Genomic DNA, 15927 nt, shown 5'->3' with positions numbered 1-15927 from the left:
AACGACTTGTCGGCACGGGGTACGGCTCGTTGCCAGGCTTCGAAGAGGGCAGGGTCTTTGGGAACAGAGAAAAGAGAAGCACGCTGACCTTGCTCCCTCGATGACACATAGCCGCTCGTGCAGCCAGGAGCAAAGCAGTGGCGTTGCCTCGCTTTCGTAGTGCTGGAGTTCATCCTAAGGTCGGCACTCACACTGTCATGTCAGCAACTAAATACATTTTGCCATAAGCGAGACATCAACGCGGAAAACTGCACACACCCAGACACGCTTCCAGAGGCGAACCAGCGAACCCAGCGGCGAGTCGACGAGAGAGCGCGGAGCGCGCGCTTCGCCCGCATCACTATGCCGACAGGAGCGCCGTGGTGGCCGTCGCGGCGGCGCTTGAAAACGAGGATCGCGCGCGCTCGGCGAATATGCGGGCGCTGGCGTCACCTCCCAATTCTAGCCACCATACTGTTGCCATCCACAACGTCAGTTGCCTGGCTTTACTGCGCTAGTAGCAGCAGACCAAAAGCAGCGGGAGCCACAGTATGGTAGCCACAGCAGCAACAACGGCCGTTTATCAATTCCTGCCACTGGCTCCAAAATTGCAGACGTTTTTTGGTTCAACTGGGCTCCGCTAGATGGCTCCACGTATCCAGTGTAACTAGGCGAAAAATGAATTTTTGAACCACTCGCGCCAATCCCCATAGTAACGTACGGCGGTTCTTTTTTCTATGCATCAAACAGAAACGAACAAGCAGCATTTTATTGTGTCTCTTGATGCACGAAAGGTTCTTTATTTAGTGCAGTTACATCGATTACTAGTGATTAATTGCAGGCGGTCCGTCTGGTGTAGTCGGGATCATTTTGAAGATGTCCTACTGCGGCGCCACTGTGTTCTTATGCATTTACCTTAATTTCTCGGCAAGTAGGGCACCGTTGTTCTTAATATTGTCCTTTTAGATGTTGTCATACATTGAGCTTTCACTCTGATGTAAATTGTTATTTGACTTTAGGGTCCCTTTAAACACCAGATGCTCCAAATTTATGGCGCCCTACTTCGGTGCCCCTTATAATCATATCGCAGTTTCGGGACGTAAAATCCCAGATGTAGGTAATTACAAGCCTACTCCTGCAGCTATCTTACATTTTAAAATAGACGGATCGCAAGGATGTACCTATAATTACACTGTGCGCCCGTTTGCGTAAACGTGCTAAGTCCGACTTTCTTCGCAGTTCTCGGCCGAAGACGACCCGGACAAGGTGTTTGCATCGCTCACTCTGTTCTTTGACACCATTACCAAGCCGAAATGACGACGTGGCTTGGTGGTAAATAAAATTTTTCTTGAACAGAAACCAAGCACAAACATGTCTTTTTTTGTTTAAGTTGCGTTAGTACTGTTGCATAAGCACTTTTCCAAGTAATCCTCGTCAATGGATTGCAGCAAAACTTTCTCGAATCCAAGAGCGTGCGGAGTTCCAGGTACGTCATGACTAGTAACTCCGTGTTTTCGGATAGATTCGAGAAGCACTCGTCGGTAATTTTTTTATCCGATAAACTTCAATTTTGACCGCCAACAGAACACTGCTCCGTTTTTTAATCAAAGGGGCATATTATAAGCGGTCATTGTTACATCGAGAGGTTTGAGCTATATACGTGTAAACTTTGCCACACGTTTACAGCATGCAGGGCTTATAGTCTCGCATAATTTATGAGCGGGGGTCCTAATATAGGGCGGTCAGTAATGTTGGCGGGCTTTGAACACTTTCAGCACCCTAGAACCATTAGGAAAGGGGTATGAAAGTGCTAAAATCTCGTCCGAAAGTGGTGAGTGACGTGTCATTTATGGGCACGATATCGAATCATCAAGGACGTGTACACCTAGGATATGTCATTCCGTTAGGAAATGCCAGCGGTAAGTGAGCATGCGTCGACCTATACTTCAAACATCATAAAAACAATAAATCCCGTTAATTGTTACGTAAGATCATTACCTGGATTATCAGAAGCCTAACTAAATGTCATATAACAGTCATGTGGGCCATTGATAGCACCGTGATTCCGCCCCTTTGGAGCCATCACTTAACGTCCATCTAAGTCACCCATAGCCCGTTGAAGCGACCTTCTTTCGTGAAGAGTATGTGATAATTCTTTGAACCTACATTTGAGGATACTAAAAACGCAGCGCATTAGGTGGCAGTGATGTGATAATGTTTCAATTTCGCGACCTTTAAAACAAGGCTTGTGAAAATTAACCAGTAGAGTTGTCCTACCGCAGAATGAAAATTTTATTATTTCTGTTTAGGCGCTACAAATTTTGGATTAAAGAACTTTTTCCAGAGTCACTATTACAATGTTCATTAAGCAATTACAAAGCTTTACAGACTGAAAAAAATATTATAACATGCTCTATATGACGCAGAAGCATACTTCACTAATTAGAGACTTGTAGTGCTCATGTATAGTTTTTTTTTTTTTCATTTCTTGGCCATATTCGCTAAAACAGCCTGTTGAGGTTGGAAGATGTCAACTAGAGCGATCATTGCGTACTGGACACAACACTTCAATGCAAATCACCATGGCACAAATTTTTTCGTTAGATAAGAAACCGGGCCTCTGTCCAAGGAGATACTGCGATACATAGCACTCATCAGATTCATTGGCGCAGTACAAAGCGGATACATAGCAAAGAATTGCACTCTGTGAACAAAACCAGACAAAGAACTACAAAAAAATAACACTTTTGTGACAGAACGATTGCCCACACAAAAAGAGAAAGTCTGTGGCAGCATGGAACTTTGCACCCACTGTATACTATTGTCGAATTCTAGGAAGCGTTGTTATAATATGCAAGCACGCTAGACAATTTACTAGCGTTTTCATTTATGCTCCTAGAAGACGCTTTCAACTTGTGAATTACAAGTTACTCATGCAGTTCAAGGTATAGCGCATGCAGGACGAGACAGAGAAGAAGACACAGAACACAGACACGGCGCTAACTTTCAACAATGCGGTTTAATCCGAGAAACAGCAATACTTATACCCAAGCATGGCGCGTCACAACCACGTGCTAGAACCAGAAAATTGTGATCTACTGCAACTCATGCGACATCCAAATAATGCAATTCTTTCAATGATAATGATACCGGTGGCTTGCTTATACATCCGTACCCAAACTTAGCAATGAATTTCGCTTCTATGATGAGCCTTGTCATTTGGTTAGTGCTTCTTCCGATTATGCTGGCGCGATTAAAGAGGGTTGGCACCTGCATTAAAACCCTCAGGCTATGCATTGGCCACGTTATTCTTGTGTTCATCAAGCCTATCATTGATGCATCTACCGGATTGGCCTATATAACATGCATCACACGTTAATGGGATCTGGTAGATGACTCCTGTGAAGCACGTGACAAACCTAACACGGGGATTCTTTTCGCACAGACCTTTCTCTGGGCGCTCCGGTTTCGTCTTTCGGCAAAGACTGTTTAGCTTGATGGGTGCCGAGAAAACTAATCGCACGTTGCAATGTTCTGCTAATTTCTTCAGGTTATGTGAAACACCATGAATATATGGCATTACAGCTAATCCTTTCCTTGCAGGCGTAGCACACGTTTCCGCGGCTCCGTCGTAACGGATTTGCCCCAAAAGGCTTTCCGCGACAGAAATCAGGACGTGTTGTGGGTACCCCGAGTCAGCTAAACGTTTTGTTTGCTTAAAGGCAAACAATGCTGGCAGCAATCTTCAAGCTGTTAGTAAAGCACATCTTAACAATCCCTCGCTTTATGAGCTTGGAGTGTGCCGAGTTATATGGAAGTATAGGTTTGTTAGCACGAGGGTCACTTATGAAAAAATTTAATGTACTTTTATAAACAGGCTAATGTCATTCGACATCACAATCATTAAACTGTCTAATGTCAGTCCAATGCAATTTTCTAATGTGTATCTAATGTGAGTCTAGTAGTAATTGGCAACCATTAGTCTATAGAGTTATGACATTAGAGTTTCTGATGACTATAGTCTAGCGTAAGTCTATAGAGGCCCGACATTAGAGTTGATTTGATATGTGGGGTTTTAACGTCCCAAAACCACCATATGATTGTGAGAGACGCCGTAGTGGAGGGCTCCAGAAATTTCGACCACCTGGGGTTCTTTAACGTGCACCCAAATCTGAGCACACGGGCCTACAACATTTCCGCCTCCATCGGAAATGCAGCCGCCGCAGCCGGGATTCGAACCCGCGACCTGTGGGTCAGCAGCCGAGTACCTTAGCCACTAGACCACCGCGGCGAGGCTGACATTAGAGTTACTGATGACCATTGGCTAGTGCTAGTCTATAGAGTCCTGACATCCGAACTTCTGATGGCCGTTGTCTAGTGAAGTGCCATCGAGCATATGCATTAGGTTGACATCAAACGTCGCATTGTAGACTAAGGCCCTATGCCATCAGCAGCACATTTGCTGAAAAGCAGATCAATAAATCGCTTCATTATTATTATGAAAGTGTGCACACGTTACAGGATTGTATAGGAAATACCATCAGACCCTTTCCGCCAACGCACAGATCGTTGTTTTTTACATGTCACAATCTTTCGAGGTCGATAAATAATGCTGCAAGTATATAATGTCTGCATTTGGAAACACGCATTACATTGTCAAGCCATTCAGTTCTGATAGGACAATAAATGGAGCTAGTTCGTCTTTGTTTACAATTCTTGCAAAAGTGCTGTTTTATAATTACAAACAAAAAACACCAAATGAGACATTTCCAGGAATAACTGCATTTCTATTTGATTTTGGACTTTGCACTGATGATAGGGTCTCTTGTAGCACCATTGTGGTGGCACCACTGCTGTATTTAAAACCTGCAAGAGAGAACATGAAAGCTTAGAAGGCACTGAAGCATACATTTTAGCGCAGCACATGAATATACATTGCAATTGATGAGTTATGCCTTTTCTAAATATTGATATATATTAATCAGTTATATTAAATAATGCATCTGGATTCAATGTCGAACCACATAGCCTTGACTTCAAGCTGCATTGAAAAAACACAAAAAAAAAACTAACCACTATACATCAGTTGAGAGGTCTGCCGATTCATCACTAATTAGAGACAAGCCAGCTATCACGAACAGAGGAATCAGCTCAATCAGCTTCTCTAAGGCAATATTGCAGAATAACCTCCTTGCACGATTCCAATGGCACCCAATGTATGACTACGGCATACAACAGTGGGTCTATTCCACAACTTTGTTTTACACAAAACTTCCACATTAAAACCCCTCTTCTTTAACAGAGAACTATTGAGGGCTCAAGCTCAGAGGTGCAAAGTCATAGGCATGCGCAGGGTTTCCCTACACTCGGGTGGTGGGGAGGTTCACCACGGCACCCCCCTTACTTACTTAAGTGAGCTTCCAATTTTGTAGCCCCCATCTTAGGTAACAAGTTGAGGGAGAGGGGGGCTGCCCCCCACTCCTATGCACACGCCAATGTGCAAGGTGAAATTGAGCAACAAACAGGCACATGAAATGTAGAGCTATGTCTAGGTGATACAGCAACACAACTCTAGTGAAAACAATTGAAAAATTCTTTTTGTAACCTACAGTACATTACACAGATATACATGTTGTAACATGTTACAGGTCGTTTCTACACATCTTTCTACACACAACAGATTGGAGGAAGCAAGCAAAACATTTTTGTACCCTTGATTATGTTTTCACATTATTCAATGGCTAAAAATACATTATTTAGATACCTTGAAGAGGTGACGAAAGTTTTACAAAAAAGAAAATATTTTTACCTAGCTCCATGATTTAGAGTGCACAGTTGCCCATGTTCGCAAGCCAGTATTGCAAATTATGAAATTGATCGCTGGTCATTAACAAGCACAAGAATTCACACTGGGGTGTGTTGGCACTTGCTGAACGTCTTGATAAGACAAGGATATGAACTCTTTCTAAAGAAATATTTCAACAGCAGGAAAAACATGCACAATTAAAAGGGCGGCAACATGAACTAGCACTACTTTGTGTCGTCTTTCTTTTCTCTGTTCATATTTTGATGTACCTTAGAAAAGTTTCTAGGCGATAAATTACCAACCCGACCAAACACTTCCACTAATCAAGTGTTTAAGGAAAGAGCACATCACAGTGTTGAACTCGTGACTATTTTAGATCATGCGGATGCCAAAAATATCGCCTGAACCCACGCGTCACAGAGATAATATAATTTAAAGTGTATGTACGAGCTCAGCGAGAAAATAAAATGTACGCTCAGGAGTGAGCAGCATCATGAGCTAAGACACCGACACAGAAAGAATAATGGATGCAGCAGTCCATGTATTTGCTTGCACTCCCGTTTCCTCTCAAGTACGTACCAACATGCCCAGTATGGTCAACATATATGTACCGTACTCACGGATCGAAACAGGACATTCGGAGCGCGCGGCCGCCAATGCATGTGCCGCCGCTAATGGGTGCTCGCGGAACCAGGGCATTGCACCGTTGTATAGAGTGAGGGCGGAAAAAGCTACGGAGCAGGCTTACTCCTTCCGGTCGCTAAAGAGTCGGCAATTATTTAGTTCACAAAGTGCACACTGCCAGCGTGGCGCTGCAAGACTAGCGCACTTTTGTATGCATGCAGCCGGAACCGATGGGGACAGTGCGAACCATTTATATTGTGATGCAAACAGACGACGCTCTCGATTGGCGCCCTTTGACGATGGGGCACGTAGGCTTCGCAAGAAAGAAATTGGATACCGCTAAGATGTCGCGTCTGAAATGCACTCGTTGACATGATAAATAGCTACACAAAAGCATAAAAAGTTTTTCAAGATTTTTGTCAAGACGAAAAAGAAAAGCACCATGCACAGGCCTGTTTCGGTGCAGCATCAAAAAAATGACTTAGTACTTTGTTGTCTCGACGCGAGCAGTGAATAGTGCGGCTATTCTGCGTGGCAAGCATTTGTAGAGCTGTTGGCCACGGAAGAACGAGCGAGCTTGTCGCATTTTTATTCAATAATAAGCCACAGTGTGCCCTAACGACACTAATACATATTATTTTCATGTTGCACGAAGGAAAGCATGCCACACATTTTCTTTCTTGTCGAGACAGAAACCATGAAGTAAACTTTTCATGCTTTGTGCAGATGTTTATCTTGTCTACAAATGCACACAAAGTGCAATCTACTAACTGAATCCTGCGTCTTACTTGCACAGCATGCGAACTGCATTGCCTAAGCACGCAGAATGAGAGGGTCGTCTGCTGGCATGGCAATAAAAGTGGTGCGCAGCGGCGAGCCGGTTTGGTCGACATGCGAATGTGCGTGAGCCTTGCAGTGTTGCCCTGGCAGTGTACACGTGGTGAACTACAGGCCGACAATTTGGCAATCGGAAGGAGTAGTCCTGCTCCATAGGTGTTCCCCCTATCACCCTAAACCAAAACGCAACACATTGGTTCTACGCGCACCCACGAGCGACGGCACATGTACCCTCGGCCACACGCTCCGAGTGTCCTGTTTCAATCCGTGAGTACTGTACTTTTGTAAGAGCATGAATTTATTCAACAATTTAACTTTGCAGTCCAACAAGGCTATTCAAGGCACTATCACACAGATTACACTTCTCTGTATCATAGGCCTCCATGTCTTTTGAGCTGTGTTACATACACACATTCATGGTATTTTCATAGATTGTGGTGGGAACATATTCCAAACAATGCGATGAAACATGAGTATGTGCTGCCTCCCAAGAAAAGCTGTCCTTAATTCAGATGATCAAACTCTCAGGCATAACGATAATCTGAGAAGGCTTTGTTAGAAAGGAATAGGTACTTGCATGTTGCACGATGTTACTTAAAACAATATTGCACTACAACTTATAAAAATACCACAAATCTGCTCATACACGTGAAAATTGGAAAACGAGCAGAAACAACAACCCCTGTAACTTCGTCAAACACGAATTCGCCAAATTCTTGTGGCAGAATGTATACATAGCAAAAGTGTACTTATTTAAATTCATTAAATTTTTTTAGACTAGAATATTGTTTACTGTCCTTCTAAAAAGCACAAAAAATGAATGACACTTGTACTTGTAAAAAAAAAAAAACTTTGTTAAAGAAATCTTTTAATTCCACTAAAAAAATTTAAAGGGGTGGTGCCACCAAATTTCGAGGCTACCCGAAGCCTTTTGTGGGTTTCCTCTGTATGCAAGCACTCTCCACACGAAGGGTCGGAGACAACAAACGCATAAAATATATTTTAATTACCTTTTAAAAGTGTACCTGAATGCTCACTCTCGCGATCTAGTCCCATCGCTTGCGCAGAAACACTGACGTTTCAGAATAGGAGAAGCAACGGCAGTTGTTGTGACGTCACACCAGTTTTGTAGTGACGTGAGTGACCTTCATCATCTCCGAAACGAGGCTGCTGTTACGAGTGTGCTGGAATCCCTTGCAGATAGACAGTGCGTGTCGCTCGAAGACACTGGGTGCTTTCGAAGAGACACTCTACGCGTCCTTTACGGACAACGAAGGCATCCGTCAGAGACGCTGCGCACGTCCAACAGCGGGGCTGTCCCCTCCTCCTTCAGCCTACTGTACAAACGTTGTAAAGATAAACGCTTTGTTTCTTTCTGGCTGCCTTTCGCCTTGCCAGTGCCTGGATGCTACTGCAGATGGCCACGACGACTGTCAGTGCGTTTCTTTTGCTGGTGCTTGTGTGGCACGTCTGTGAGAGCAGACGAAACTCAGCACGATGTTTGTCACAGCCTTGTGTGGTCACGTGACCAAGCCACCTATGCATTGACGTCACTGCCCAACTGGGCGCCGCGAAACCGAAACCGAAAATGGTCCCCATAAGTAGAGCACTATTAAATTATTTAGCGAAAATACACGAATCTTGGTGCGTGTATCATGCTTCCTGGAGCCGAAGGAAACGCTTATAAGCAAAGAAAACGCATGCCACAAATTTGGTGGCACCATCCCTTTAAGGTAAAAGCAATCATCACAATAAGCGAAACATGATTATAAGTAAGATTTCACTGCACACAGTTTCATGGCAGTCCAAACAAAATAGATGTTGATGGAGGGAATTTGAAGAAAAGACCAACAAAGCCTATATGAGGAAATGTCCCTGCAGCCATCTTTCCAACTTATGTGATATTTAGCACAATGTAACACAAAGACCATGAGAGAGGACGCAACACGTGCCCTAACTTTATATAAAATGGTTTATTGCAACCGAAACACTAAAAAATACAGGATGAGCATCACGCCATAAATTTTTGTGCTTCCGTTACAATAACCCATTTTGTTTAAAGTGCACTGGTCTAATCCTTGTGTTATATTGAGCTAAATATTACCTAATGTTTACCAAACAATGCTGAATGTTTTCCCTTGTGCAACCCTTTAACAAGAACTCTTGCCTTGGTCAAGAGAGCAGTGACAAAGAACCGCTGTTCCCATTATCAAGACGCCTCCAGAGTCACAACGTTGGCTCCGGCAACATTCCATGTTCAAGGATTACAAACCAAATGATGCATGTTCCATGTCTAAGAAATACTGCATTGAAGTGCAGGGCATACGCTTCCCACACCTAAGCTAAAAGACAGTGTATGCTATACCTCAATAGGTGCTATGTATCTGAACTATCACTCCGTAATAACAAAAAGAAATGCCTACCACTTAATAAGGCTCAATAGGGCTTGCAGGAAGACCGCTCCAATCGTGCACTGGAACCTGTCATCTGTTTCGGGACCATGAACAGCTGTCATCGCTGATACATACATAAAAGATACCACAAAAGATGACTTTCACACACAACAAACGTTATATCACACACAGATAGTGAGTACCAAAATGTCTTAGCAAAGTGTATACTGACACATTAAAAGGTAAATCCTTGAATAAAGGGATCATGGCACAATCAAAACAGGCAATATTGTACTAGCCGCTTCTTGCTGACAACTGACAGAATGCCACTGAATGTTTTGCATTCACAAACACTACGCAGAGCATGCACATGTGTATGGGTGATCTAAATGATGAAAATAATATTTACAAAGAGTGCATGGTCTATGCACACATGGCGTGTGTAAGAGCGAGCCATACATACTGTATTACATCATAAATGTAAGCTATTCAGGAAACAAACTGTTGGTACTCTGAAGCAAATTCCCATGTAGTTTGACTTTTGTTCACACAAGCTATCTGTAGCATTTCTTTTATTACATAAGCCCTTTGCAAAAATATTAATGTTGCGAAACTTTCTGTCAACATCTGGAAACATATGATCTTTTTATATAAATAAGATCTTTTTGCTTCTAAATTACAGCCTCACAAAACAAAATAAATACTAAATCCCTGAATGCTACACATAGGTTATACATCCTCGTCACACAAGCAAGTAGGCGATATCAGTACAACACTGATGTAAAAAAGAAAGCACAAAAATACAACTTGAAGCACCACACAATCAAGCAACAATTATACTACATGAGTACAGTGTAAGTTATTTGTGATGGAGCACCTGGTACGCTTCAAGTAGAAAACAAAGATTTATATAGCTAACAAAAGTTCACACAGATATTGCAACAAAGGGCGTCATGTATTAGCTTAACTAAATTGAATTCATATATTCTACTAACACTCAATATCAACATATCTTCAATGCAGCGGTAGAAGTGTACTCTTAGTTTCAGCACATAGTGCAGATTACTGAAATACGTATACTTCAAGTTAGCTATCTTGAAATATTTATGAGGCAGCTAGGGTGAAATTCTAACCACAGAGAAATTACATAGATTTCTGGCACAAGGATTCGGAGCGCAGCCACGAAAACATCCGTCGTGTGTGCTTCCCAGGGCTGTGCGTTTTTCTGTCTACGTGCCCAGTCGTGTGATTGTTTTGCGCGTAAAAACGCACAAACTATCGAGTTGGGTGAACGTGAACTGCTCTCGCGACACCCGTATGTTTAAAAGCAGACACTTTTACAGGGCGACAAGGGATCAAAGGATAATCTCGTGCAGCAAACAGCCAAGGAATAACAGCACGACAAGAGGCTTGCATGAGCGAAGGATAGATCGCGTAGCGCAACGCGAATCTTTAATCATGCAATCAACGCACACGGCGACTGTTTCTCACGGTGATATAAAATAAGCCACCTTAAAACATACCTGCCTATCGGGTCTCTGGTTCGTCATCCTCGCTGTGCCAACAAGCCGCCCGGGCCACCGCTTCCTGCATATCATTTGTCACACAATGAAGTAACCCAGTTACGTAGTTCAGCGACTTTCTTCAACTTACCGAAGTTTTGACATTGGCTGAGCACTCTTCAGTCGCCCGTCAAAAAGCTCACGTTCTCGCATAACATCAGTCACTTGTTGTCACAGCAGGGGTCGTGGACTGTCCTCGGAAGTACGCTCGACATTGAATCGCGCGAACAACACGAGTAATCGATAAATGGAGGAAGAAATCACTTTTCAGAGCGAACACAAGGCGCGCGTCCGATGTGGCTATTTGGAGCGGACACGTACGGCGAGTCATCGTCCGCCACTCGATCAAAGCAGCAGAACTTCCCGACACGCGGAAACTATCCCGTAGACGAATTTTAAAGGCGGATAAGTATACAATGCACGCAATATCTACCAACACGGCAATTATGTAACAGCAGACTTCCAGCACATGTTCTTGCGTGAAGCTGGTGGTGAGCCTACAGTACAACAAGGCCTGTTGCAACTGCTGATTTACAGGCTTAACAAAAATAGGTGTGCAGGTAACAGCACTAACGTATCACTATGCAAATATTTTACAAAAACAATCAAGTGTATTCATAGCTTGTCAAGCCAAATAAAGCTTCCTAATTATTAGTTTGCAATATATGTAGTTATGCAGTTGTATGTATTTTGTTTTGCATAAAAAAAAGGTTTCCCAACTCATGCTGATAGTTATCTCTGAGTCTCTGCAACACAAGGCCAATAAGCACAAATCTCAGAGGCAATGCTTTTGCAGCTGCGGCTTTGTTCGTGAGCAGAAAAGAATGAGCGGCATGCATTCCTGCTCTACAGAGAAGAAAGGTACCTGACCGGGTGTCCGTTCCTTTACGTCTCTACGCAGTGGCGTAGCCAGGGGCTTTCACACCAAGTACGTTACCCCTTTCTGCCCTCCCCCTCCCTGCGCCTTTCGTGCGATTTTTTTTTTCGGTGTGGCATACATAGAGCAAAATGACTGTTTGCCTGCTGCCCCCCTCTCCCCGAGATCAACGAGGGATTCCTTTCCTTACCCTCCTTTTTTTTTTACCGTAGTACGCCGCTGTCTCTGCGTGACAGCTAGCGTTGTGACAGCGTTGGGTGGCATGAATGCTCATTAAAACTTTCTTCCTCTCCATCACGCCTTCGCTCTTCACAACCTACCGGTGGCGGGGAGGGGGGAGAGGGGCACACATTTGGCAGCTGCCACTCCCAGCCGTATTTTTGTTGTAAAAGTGTGACTGATATTTAAATACGCTGTCAAATGCTCACTACAACGATACGATGAGTTTATCTCCTGTGTTGCCCTCGGTGTCCACTGAGCCCCGCCTCGGTCGTCTAGTGCCTAAGGTACTCGGCTGCTAACCCGCAGGTCGCGGGATGGAATCCCGGCTGCGGCGGCGGCATTTTCGATGGAGGCGGAAATGTTGTAGGCCCGTGTGCTCAGATTTGGTTAAAGAACCCCAGGTGGTCGAAATTTCCGGAGCTCTCCACTACGGCGTCTCTCATAATCATAACGTGGTTTTGGGACGTTAAACTCCACAAATCAATCAATAATCGGTGTCCACTGATCGGGTATTGTAACCATCCCCCTTCATGCAAATGGCAAATTGGCACGTCTATGGAACGGTTTGGGGTACCACTTCAGTGTAAGTGATCGACGCTATGCTTGTTAGTTTTAAATACATATTCAAAATTTATGCGCGCAAGGTGGTGGAAAGCACCCCTGAATGCCCCAGCAAAGTTTGCCTCCACATCGCGCTTCTGGCGCGAATATCTCATCATTAATAATAATAATAATAATAATAATAATAATAATAATAATAATAATAATAATAATAATAATAATAATAATAATAATAATAATAATAATAATTGTTTTGTTGTTGTTGTTCTTGTTTTAGATGCGCCTGTACCACCTTATAATTGTTTCTGGGCACGCTACATGAATAAGTAAATAATAAATCATTGATTAATAATGAAATCAGAACTTAGATGCCTCATTAAATGTAAAATTTGACCGTTGGCAGCGTCTCGCATCCTGCAATGTAGGCAATAGTAGATGCACGCGAAAAATAATCACCACGAGATGACACGTTATTATAGCGTCACAAGACAAAGTCATATTACATCGCACCCAATCCTGGCTGGCTGGCTGATTGGCTACGCAAAACGGCGTCTTTAACCGGGGAGGCAACCACATTAGTTGCAGAAAGTTTTTGAAGGGCGGCAGGATGAACACATCGACTTATTGGAAAAAAGAAAGAGATGGCGATCGCCTTCGAGTTGTCATACGTGAATGCATAAGAGACCCTGTATTATTATTATTATTATTATTATTATTATTATTATTATTATTATTATTATTATTATTATTATTATTATTATTATTATTATTATTATTATTATTATTACTATTATTATTATGTAGCTGATTAACACATTCTCTTCATGTCAATGTTATATTTACTGAAACATGATCGAAAATCTATGGGAATACAAACTGTTTAGTGTTTTAGGTTTCCGAAAGACAACATGTACGTGAATGTCGAGATCAGCAAGTAATTGAATTAGACTTAGGTGCACGCTAAGAAATCACAAATCGTCAAAATTTCTGAAGCACTCCACTACAGCGTTCTTCATAATCATACAGTGGTTTTGGGATCTAGAATTCCCGCGATTATTACATTTAGTAGTAAGAAATTGAGTTTTTGTTGGCTATACGAGATTAACGCAATTTTTTTTCATTGTGATGTGTTCTGACATTAGGACACGCACTGGAAAATCTGCGTATACTTTGATCATCGGAAATCCTGGTGCATGTTGTCATCTGAGTCTCCATTGCACACCTGATGCTAAGAGACATTAGGCTTTGCAGGTGTAATGTCAATCTAATGACTCATTAGGTGTGCATTATCTGCACATTAGACTCTCAAAATTCATTTTCATAAGGGGTGTAATACCAGCATGTCTGATCATCATTGAAAACAAATCAGACATCTAAAAACCGAATCACACTGTCACACGGCATTTCAAAGGACACTTCGAGGGGTTCAAGGCTCTTTTGAACAGCGACTTGAATGCTGGAACACACTTCCTCAAACTGTTCGGTTGAGCTGTCAACAAATGAGCTGTCAACAACAAAACGTGCGAGTAGTTTTCTCGGCACCCATCAAGCTAAACAGTCTTTGCCGAAAGACGAAACCGGAGCGCCCAGAGAAAGGTCTGTGCAAAAAGAATCACCGTATTAGGTTTGTCGCGTGCATCATAGGAGTCATCTACCGAATCCCATTAACGTGTGAGGCATGCTATATAGGCCAAACTGGTAGATGCATCAATGATAGGCTGAACGAACACAAGAATAGCGTGGCCAAGGCACAGCCTGAGGGTTTTCTTGCAATTCACTGTAAATAATGCGGGTTCCAACCCCTCTTTAATCGCACCAGCATAATCGGAAGAAGCACTAACTAAATGACAAGGCGCATCATAGAAGCGAAATTCATTGCTAAGTTTGCGTATGCATGTATAAGCAAGCCATCGGTATCATTATCATTGAAAAAATTGCATTATTTGGATGTCGCATGAGTTGCAGTAGATCACTATTTTCTGGTTCTAGCACGTGGTTGGGACGCACCATGTTTGGGTATAAGTATTGCTGTTTCTTGGATTAAACCGCATTGTTGAAAGTTAGCGCCGAGTATGTGTTCTGTGTCTTCTTCTCTGTGCCGTCCTGATTGATTGATTGTTTGATTGATTGATTGATTGATATGTGGGGTTTAACGTCCCAAAACCACCATATGATTATGAGAGGCGCCGTATCTGTGCCGTCCTGGATGCGCTATACCTCGAACAACATGAATAACCAACAAGCCCGCGCCGTGCAACCTTGATTGATTGATATGTGGGGTTTAACGTCCCAAAACCACCATTTGATTATGAGAGACGCCGTAGTGGAGGGCTCTAAAAATTTCGACCACCTGGGGTTCTTTATCGAGCACCCAAATCTGAGCACACGGGCCTACAACATTTCCGCCTCCATCGGAAATGCAGCCGCCGCAGCCGGGATACGAACCCGCGACCTGCGGGTCAGCAGCCGAGTACCTTAGCCACTAGACCACCGCGGCGGGGCAACCTTAGTCGTTTACTCATGCAGTTTGTGCTTATATTGTGAAGTGAATCCCACTTGCGATACCGTCGGCCCAAAATAATTCTAAGGGATGCCCCGTGATCTAAACGTGTCTATATATCGGCTAATGAAGCATAGAGAGCACATGCGCGTTGTTGTTAAACCGGTATCAAAACGCATTGTTGGTTTCTCTAAATACTCTATACATCAGTCATAAAACTTTCCAGTGTAATCTCTGGTGCTCACGTAAGTTCGAGAACAAGATTTACTACTCGTGTCCTGCGTCAAATCCTATCCAGAACAATTTATAACAATTCGCGAAAGTGGCCAAACATTCTGGTGCAGCCTGCGCCGAGTGGTGCGTACTTGTTTTCTGGTCTTTTCTTCTGGAGGTACGCTGAAGTATACAAGACCGAGCCACTTTTATTTTTGCTATTGTTCATTTCTTGTCATCACTTCTGTTTATTTTTTATCACCTGAAGCCGCTCCACCTCTTGATGATAATGATGATGAAGGTTACCTATGGCTCACGGCCACTCTTCGGGACTGACCAAGAAACGAATTATT

General features: G+C 43.1%; 1 protein-coding gene and 1 long non-coding RNA gene across 2 annotated transcripts in view; one reads left to right on the top strand and one right to left on the bottom strand.

Moving 5' to 3' along the window:
• Nucleotides 1-1340, top strand: part of Ak1 (Adenylate kinase 1) — a 32634-nt gene extending 31294 nt beyond the window's left edge. Inside the window, exon 6 of the mRNA XM_037414587.2 lies at nt 1219-1340. Coding sequence (XP_037270484.2) covers nt 1219-1296 — 78 coding nt within the window. The 3' untranslated portion in view covers nt 1297-1340. The remainder of the gene's footprint in view (nt 1-1218) is intronic.
• A 913-nt stretch (nt 1341-2253) lies between these two features.
• On the bottom strand, nt 2254-11754 carry LOC119161326 (uncharacterized). The gene is made up of 4 exons (XR_005108448.2): nt 11293-11754; nt 11163-11226; nt 9670-9763; nt 2254-4845 (listed from the first exon to the last, which is right to left on the bottom strand). It is a non-coding gene; the product is annotated as an uncharacterized LOC119161326 (long non-coding RNA).
• Between the last annotated feature and the right edge of the window lie 4173 nt (nt 11755-15927).

This window comes from Rhipicephalus microplus, chromosome X (assembly GCF_043290135.1).
Source record: "Rhipicephalus microplus isolate Deutch F79 chromosome X, USDA_Rmic, whole genome shotgun sequence".
Classification (NCBI taxonomy): Eukaryota; Metazoa; Arthropoda; class Arachnida; order Ixodida; family Ixodidae; genus Rhipicephalus; species Rhipicephalus microplus.
This window is presented reverse-complemented; position numbering and strand designations above follow the sequence as displayed.